Below are 8,142 nucleotides of genomic sequence, written 5' to 3'. Positions count from 1 at the left end.
TACATGAAAGAGGTCTAATTTTTTTGTTAGGCCTCCAGACTAAATATTTGTTTCTAGAGCAGTGGCAGGTTCTCTGAGGTGAAATGGTAAACACTTTGGGCCTGGGACTACAGGTAATAAAAATCTGTCCCGGCTCACGAGGGGAGGGGGAAAAGCCTGAGCTGCAGTGGAGCCCCGAGGCCTCTAGGCCTGGCTCTCCTCTTCCGCGCGGAGGGCCCCGGGCAGCTGGGGCCAAATATTTGAGGGCCCGTATCGGGACACATGCTCGCTCCAGAGCGGGAGCTGCAAAATGTGGCGGGACAGCAGGACCGCCAGAGCCCGGGCTGCGAGCCCCAGTTACGTTCTCTTTAGGCTAAGCACGGTTTCCACGGAAGAAGGTTTCGGTTTATAAGGGAAGACACGGTTTGGCGACTCCATGCCTGACTTCGCAGTGGCAACTTCATGTTCGCATTCCTCCCTAGGCCCACTTCTAGCTCTCTGTCTCACCTGCGTCTCTCTTTCCTCTCCCCAATCCCATGCCCCACCGGGGACTGCCATGGGTGGGGCTTGGGTGGGTACTTTCTCCTGGACTCTAGGGCTATGCAGACCCGTCGCCTGCCTCGAGCTTGTGTGCCCTCAGACGCGACGGGAAAACTTGCAGGGACATCTAGCGCCAGGCGTGGGGAATTGCGCGGCGCCAGGGTGGGAAGCCCGGCCGAACACTAGCCCTTCCGCCTCCCTCTTGGCGCCCCCTTCATTCTTCGGCATTCTCCTAATCTTCATCCCTTTGCCTGCTGGTGAGGACACTGTGGATTCCCCATGGAAACAGCAGGCTCTTTGAGATGGGAATAAACAGGTAGACAGGCTTATTTTCCTTTATCTCAAACTGGCCCGTAGAGTGAGCATTTACTGGACTTAAGTTAATAGTTTTGCTAGAGAAGTGTATTCTAAGGACAACCCCTCACCTTGAGATGTCTGATAAAACTGCAAAAAAAAAAAAAATGCGATCCCAGCTTTTATTTTCCAAAAAAGGCAACAAGTTATCTAAATCCTCTGGCTTTGGCCCCACCCTACCCCCTGCGCCACTTTCACGGTGAGATTAGTGCTTCTCTTCAAGGGAAGAAACTTCCTACATTTAATTCTCTCCAACGCCACCCCAAACAAGGACCCACTGTCCTGGCTGTCCTACGGGAAGCAAACCTGGATCCCCCAAATAATGCTTCAGGTTGGAAAGGTTCTAGGGTATTTTTGTTGTTGTTGCTGCAAACGATTTTCACTTAATAAAGCCTAATTGCTTTGTTAAACCCAAACAGAATATATTACAGGCATAAAAAGTGCACAAACACAGGACTCTGCTGTAGACTGTTGCTAGAGTCCTCTTTCTTCACCCCAGGTTTGGTTTGTTGTTGTTCTTTTGATACTTCCAGCACGAGTCAAACTGGGTATAGCCTGGAGAGGGAAAATTAGCTCCAAAGTTGGCAGGACACAAACTTGGTTAAGAACACCCTCCAGTCAGTTTCACTGGACTTAAATTAAAAAAAAAAAAACTTAACTTTGGAATTAAGACACTTTCTACGCTGAATCTTTGGCTTCTTACAAGTTAATTAGGAAGGTGTCCTGCATTTCCTGGTTGTGCCTATGAAGACAAATGCTTTCAAAGGAGTCCCCAGGACCTCACTCTGGTAGAACCCTGTCTTCCTAGCCTTAATGGCCACTGATTATGTGCTTAATTGAGTTCATTGCTATCTTGGCAAGCAGAGCAGCTTCAATAAAATCTAAATTGCAGCCTCTATCTGCCCATTCCCCAACCCAAGATAGGAGCACAATTTGAAAGATTCTACATGGAAGAAAAGAGAGGATGTGACTTTCAGAACAGCATTCAGAAAAAGGGTGCTCATGGAGGGAAAGGAGGGAGAGGAGCAAGTGATGGGTAAAGTGGGATTTGGGGCAACAAAGGGCCATCCTGAGTCTTTCACCATAATTAGGAGCAGTGGCAAAACTGGTTTGACAAAAGAATGCAAGAGTGTTTGGAGACATTTGCAGTCTCAAAAGATTTTCATTTAACAAAGTTTATTTCTGTTGTTAAGGCCCTAACATGATACACCAACACACAAACACAAGGCTCAGTCTGTGTCACTCACCAGCTAAAAAAATGATTCCTCATTAAATTTAAGCCTGGATAAAATGTTTCTCCAAATTCAACTTCAAAGTTTCTCCCCTACCTAGTATTCTCAGCTTGAAAATTACGTGTCTCCTTAGTTGGTAAACAAAGCAGTCTTGACTTTGCCTGGTACTCAATCACAGCCTTAGGATCCAATAGCAGTACCTGCCCTAGGGTACTGAGTTTAAGGGCCCATATGGACCAAGTCAGAGCCCCATTCTAATGGTAACTCCCTCCTACAAGGCTGGGACCTCAAAGCCTGTGCTGGAAGCCGGTTTGACTGCAGTTTATCAGGAGGCAAAGCTACTGATTCAAAACCTCCCTGGCTTCTGATTACCCATTGGGATGGGCACAGAAACCTCATGTCCTTCGAGGGTGCCACAGGACATTTGGAAGTTCAGCCACCATTGAGAAATCTCTTTCACCCTGAACATTAATTCAGATTTTCCTCCCACTCCTGCACAACTTAATTTGCTGCATGGAAAAATAACCCAAAAGCAACGGGATGACAGAAATCAACAAAATGACAAATTCTTCCTTCCTATCTTAATTTCACTTTCTTCATTTTCTTAACATGCAACCATTAAAACGTATTTATCAGATAGCAAATGCATCAGAAGTCCAAGGGCACAAAACCATATGGATATTTACTTTTAAGAGACTCAAAATTCGTTGGTTCTAGTTATGTCTTAGGAGTATTTCATTGAATTTGTTTTTTTGAGGTCATTGAAAAAATTTAAAACTATCTCCATGTCTTCCCTCTCTGGGGAAAATAAAAGAGAGAGACAAAGGAAAAATGAAAGCATTACTGGGTGGCCCATGGTTGGTGGTTTGGTACCAAAATTGCTTGGTAAAGACCCAGCCAAACCCTTTTAAAAAGTTAGCAACTCTGTCGCCTGGCCCTGGTTGGCCTTTTAAAATTGCCGATCCAGCTTCCGTTGCTAATTTTTGCCTTCTACCAAGTAGTCAAAAAAAAATTGTTCTCATCAGCAAACTTCTGTTCCCTATGATTTCCTGCAAAACTCAGGCCCCTGAGATCTTGAATCTGATCGTGAGTATGTCTAGGACTTCAAAAAGGTCAAATTCTCTTGCTTTTCCTTTGCAACACCCCTCTCATAACTTCCCCCTTTATTTGAGCCTTTTATGGTTACTGCATTTTGCGTGTCAACACTCCAAACACCGGCAGCCCACCCTGAAATGCCAGGCCAGGCCAAAGAGGGCCTCCCTGGCTCTCTTCTTCACCGTACTCAGGGCCTGTCTTTGGTCAGGGAACAGCTGGGCTGGGTGACAAGCTGTTTTCCCAATCACAGTCTTAGGGGAGCAATTTTCTTGGAGATGGGCTGGGCTGGGGAGTCGATGCCACAGAACCAAATGGGCTCATTCTGAGGGATCACACACCCACCTCAGCACCCTTGACTCATTGGATCTAATATTGCTCCGAAGACAGAGCCTTAAATTCACTGCAGGACTCACACTGGTGCCCCACAAATTGCTAAGATGGACGGATGAGGACTGCAGTTCTGAGGCTTAGAATGAAGAAAGGAAGAGGAATGGGGCTGCGATCCCTAACACCCTGGCAGCAGGGCCCCAGAGCTGGGCCTAGCTTCACCAGAGCTACCCCGAGCCCAACTACCCCTCTGAAGTCAGACCCAGTTTTCCTGTGCTGTTCCTATCACAATCCCGGACTTTGCTTTGAAAAAGCGCCCTCTTAATTTGCCCCTCTCAGTTCTCTGCATTTGGAAGCTTGGGAAAGGAAGCGAAACAAAGGTCCCCGGGAAAGTGAAGTTTTCAATTAATTTGGTGTGAGTAACGGGCGGGGGTGGGTGGTGGCTGCAAAATGCAAGAGGCCGGTCGGCTGCCGGTGAGGCGCAGAAGCTTCACGGCGGGCGGCTGAGTGGCTTTCTCCCCGGGCGCCTTTCACAAGGTCTTTCTGCCAGCCATGAGAAGCCACGCCGAGGCTGAGGACCCCAGCTCTGGAGGCGACTCCCCCGCTGGCACTAGTGTAGAGGCGAATAGCGTGGAGCAGGCATCCATGGACTTTTCTCGCTGGGACAGATTGTCAGGCTCAGCGCACCGAGGCCGGTCTTTCCTCTGCTTGACTTACTTGTCTCTGCCGCCAGCCCCAAGGGCGCTTCGTCGGTATTTTCCGGACAGGTATCGTGTGTGTATAAGAAGGGTCTGCTCCAATTGGTCTTATATGCTTAAAAATGCCTCTGCCTGGTACCAATGTGCAACGTAGGGAAAATTCGCTCCCTCTGGTTTGGGGTCTAGAGGTCGGCTAACCGAGGAATTAAGCAACAGGATCAAAAATTGGTCTGTTTTCACGTCATTCTGACCATCTCTGCCTGTCATCTTCATTTTGTTGTGCAGCTGGGGTAGCCGAGAAGAGCCGGCAAAAACAGCCGTTGCGGAGACAAGGCGCAGGCCTCGGCGCCCGCCTCAGTCGCAGACAGGGCCCAGGATGGGCCGTAGCGCAATCAACTCATGGGGCTGGCTGCAGCGCAAACGCCTGGGTCTTGGGGAGGGCGGGAATGGGAGGTGGACTGCGCAAGGGGCAAGGGAGGGGTGGGGGCCGGGGTGGGTGGGTCCAGCCCAGCTTGGGCCTGGAGCCAGGCTCCCCCGCACCCCCACCCCCACGTGGCCCCGTGTAGCCAATGGCACGGCCCCCGGCGGGCGCCCTCGGGGCGGGAGGCGGCCCCCCGACCGGCCCAAGGCCCCCTCCCAACCTGAACTTCGTTTTTATAAACGTCCCGCGATGAGCTAACCTGTTGGAGGGCGGGCGGGCGGGAGGCGGGAGGCTAGCAGAGGGAGAGAGGGCGAGAGGAAGAGGGCGGGAGCGAGCGCACCAGAGAGAAAGGAGAGGAGGGAGGAGGCGCGCCGCGCCATGGTGTCCTGCGCGGGGCCAGGGCCAGGGCCCGGGCCGGGCCAGGCCGGGCCATGAGCCGCGCCGGGAGCTGGGACATGGACGGGCTGCGGGCGGATAGCGGGGCCGCCGGGGCCGCCCCGGCTTCCTCTTCTTCGTCGTCGGTGGCGGCGGCGGCGGCCGCGGCGGCCCAAGGCCAGTGCCGCGGCTTCCTCTCCGCGCCGGTGTTCGCCGGGACACATTCAGGGCGGGCGGCGGCGGCGGCAGCGGCGGCGGCGGCGGCCGCAGCGGCTGCCTCAGGCTTCGCATACCCGGGGACCTCTGAGCGCACAGGCTCCGCCTCGTCGTCGTCATCTTCGGCTGTGGTCGCGGCGCGCCCAGAGGCTCCCCCCACCAAAGAGTGCCCAGCACCCGCTCCCGCTGCGGCCGCTGCAGCGCCCCCGGGCGCTCCAGCGCTGGGCTATGGCTACCACTTCGGCAACGGCTACTATAGCTGCCGTATGTCGCACGGCGTGGGCTTACAACAGAATGCGCTCAAGTCATCGCCGCATGCCTCGCTGGGAGGCTTCCCCGTGGAGAAGTACATGGACGTGTCTGGCCTGGCGAGCAGCAGCGTACCAGCCAACGAGGTGCCCGCGCGAGCCAAAGAAGTGTCCTTCTACCAGGGCTACACGAGCCCCTACCAGCACGTGCCGGGCTATATTGACATGGTGTCCACCTTTGGCTCCGGGGAGCCTCGACACGAGGCGTACATCTCTATGGAGGGCTACCAGTCCTGGACGCTGGCTAACGGGTGGAACAGCCAAGTGTACTGCGCCAAGGACCAGCCACAGGGCTCCCACTTTTGGAAATCGTCCTTTCCAGGTAGGGGCGGTGGAGAAAGGGGGAGGACACCAGGGAGGGGGAGAGAGATGAAAAGAAAGGACTAAGAATGTACGCTCCTGCTTAGGAGTGGGTGCCTGTGCTCCATGCCTGACCAGAGTTAACTCAGTGGAAGTTTGTCCAGTTCGTGTGAAATCTGTATCCTTCCTTCATTTTAAACTGCCTCTCTCTCACACAACCCTTTCCTTTATGTGTGCAGCGCAGGCACAATTTTTTCTCCTAAATTTGAGTCTGTTTGTGCCCTTTGCTCAAGCCTCTCCCTCTCCTCCTAATGAGGCTTCTTTCCTAAGAGGTGCCACAGAGTTGGGCCCCTACTTTGATAGGGCATGGCTGCCCTCAAAGTTACCATTAAAGCTTTTTAGACAGAGCCCACAAGCTCCAAACACAGGGACATGGGAAATCAAACTTTGGAGCAAAAGACCTGAATATGTATGTGTGTGTGTGTGTGTGTGTGTGCGTGTGTGCGCATGAGTGCGTTTGTATGTATGCAACCAGCGTTTGCAGAAACTCTCCTTATGAGCTAGCCTAATAACCATGACATAAAATTGCAGGCTTGTTAAGATGCCGTTTTGAGAAACCATGATGATCCATCAAATTAGCTTTTGTTTTGAAGCACAAATAATCTTTCTTTAATGTGTAAATATTATGTGTATGTAAATCATAATAAAGTTTGAACAGCTTGGTTTTCTTTATTTTCTGCACCCCTACACACACACACACACACACACACACACACACACGAGTCCCCAGGTAGGTGCTCTGAATATCCCAGTCTAATTTTTCCCATGCTGTTGTTTGTACCAGGGGATGTGGCTCTAAATCAGCCAGACATGTGTGTCTACCGACGGGGAAGGAAGAAGAGGGTGCCCTACACCAAACTGCAGCTCAAAGAACTGGAGAATGAGTATGCCATTAACAAGTTCATTAACAAGGACAAGCGGCGGCGTATCTCGGCTGCCACGAACCTATCTGAGAGACAAGTGACCATTTGGTTTCAGAACAGAAGAGTGAAGGATAAGAAAATCGTCTCCAAGCTCAAAGATACAGTCTCCTGATGTGGGCCAGGTTGGCCACAGACTGTTTAGATGCCTTCAATTGTCTCCAAAAGACCTTTGGAAAGACTTGAATATGTATTTAATTCCCCCTATCCCATGCCAATGATGGCAAATTTTGTGAATTGTTTTCTTCTCTTCCCTTATCTGTCTCTGAAACCTTTTGCTGCCCAACCTGATGTAGTTCTGATTTTTACTTGTTTATTATTGGTTTTGTTCTTGTCTAGGTTTATTTTTTATGGTGTTTTTAATGTTCTGTTTCTCCCTCCAGGCCAGTATAAAGGACTTGAAGTATTTTTGAATAATCCCCCCAAATGATTTTCAGAAGTGCCATTCTGATTTAACGGTTTTATTTTTGAAAATCACTTTATGTATCTGTTCCCAGCACTGATTATCTTCATAATCCATTAGGGCAGAACGATTTGCAGTCATTCATATCCTGTAATTAGGTAATTGAATCATTAGCTCACAGCAGTTGCCCTGAGGCAAGTGGAAACAGCTCTAGGCAGGCAGTGCTCTGGGGTCACCGGGAAAGTCTGAAAACAGGAGGGTGAAGGTGCTGCGATGGCTTTAAAAGCAGCTACCTTATTAACTAGGTTTTGCATTGACATTAGAATGAAGACAATCTTTCCAACTTTCAGTCTTTCATTTGCTGTTTTAATTGTATATTTTTAGCACACCTTGTAGGTTTGTGTTTTTATAATCTTTAATTTGAAAATAATGTGTCCTCATGGATGCCTTCATTTCTTGAACTCTACATGCAGGTTTTTTAATGATTGCAATTGATAGAGTGACCTATGGATGGTATAAATGCACCTCTTTCTTTGGCCTTGGGTATATGGAACTGGGATTGAGGCCATCTCAATCCTCAGAGGCTGAATTAATGTGGCCATGAGTGAGAACTTATGTCCACAACTCTATGAAGAAGTTGACTGACCAAATGCATTGGACCTCTTGTGGAGCTTTAAACATCCAACAAATACAAGAAATGTGGAGCTATAAGGTCCAAGAAGAAAAAAAGATGTTTCTGAAAATGATGATAACTAACTACTTTTAAAGTGCTGCATATTTATACAATTGAGAAATTATTTTTGTAGTTGCAATGTCTGTGAGCTGGGATATGTGGGCAGTGCTTTAGGCATTTAAAAATCACTTTTTTACTCCTAGGGAGATGCAAATAAACAGAACTTTCTTATTTCCTCTGA

General features: G+C 49.7%; 1 protein-coding gene across 1 annotated transcript; it reads left to right on the top strand.

The window, feature by feature from the left end:
* Positions 1-4,907: 4,907 nt before the first annotated feature.
* HOXD13 (homeobox D13) lies at positions 4,908-8,142 on the top strand. The gene is made up of 2 exons (XM_045559078.1): positions 4,908-5,867; positions 6,690-8,142. The coding sequence occupies exons 1-2, from the start codon at positions 5,078-5,080 to the stop codon at positions 6,938-6,940; spliced, it is 1,041 nt and encodes a 346-aa protein (XP_045415034.1). The 5' UTR covers positions 4,908-5,077; the 3' UTR covers positions 6,941-8,142.

The sequence above is a fragment of the Lemur catta genome, chromosome 8 (assembly GCF_020740605.2).
Source record: "Lemur catta isolate mLemCat1 chromosome 8, mLemCat1.pri, whole genome shotgun sequence".
In the NCBI taxonomy this organism is placed as follows: domain Eukaryota; kingdom Metazoa; phylum Chordata; class Mammalia; order Primates; family Lemuridae; genus Lemur; species Lemur catta.
This window is presented reverse-complemented; position numbering and strand designations above follow the sequence as displayed.

Coding starts and splice junctions, on each gene's coding strand:
- HOXD13 (XM_045559078.1), top strand. CDS start 5,078: ATGAGCCGCGCCGGGAGCTGGGACATGGACGGGCTGCGGGCGGATAGC. Junction 5,868..6,689: donor TTGGAAATCGTCCTTTCCAG/GTAGGGGCGGTG, acceptor TGTTTGTACCAG/GGGATGTGGCTCTAAATCAG.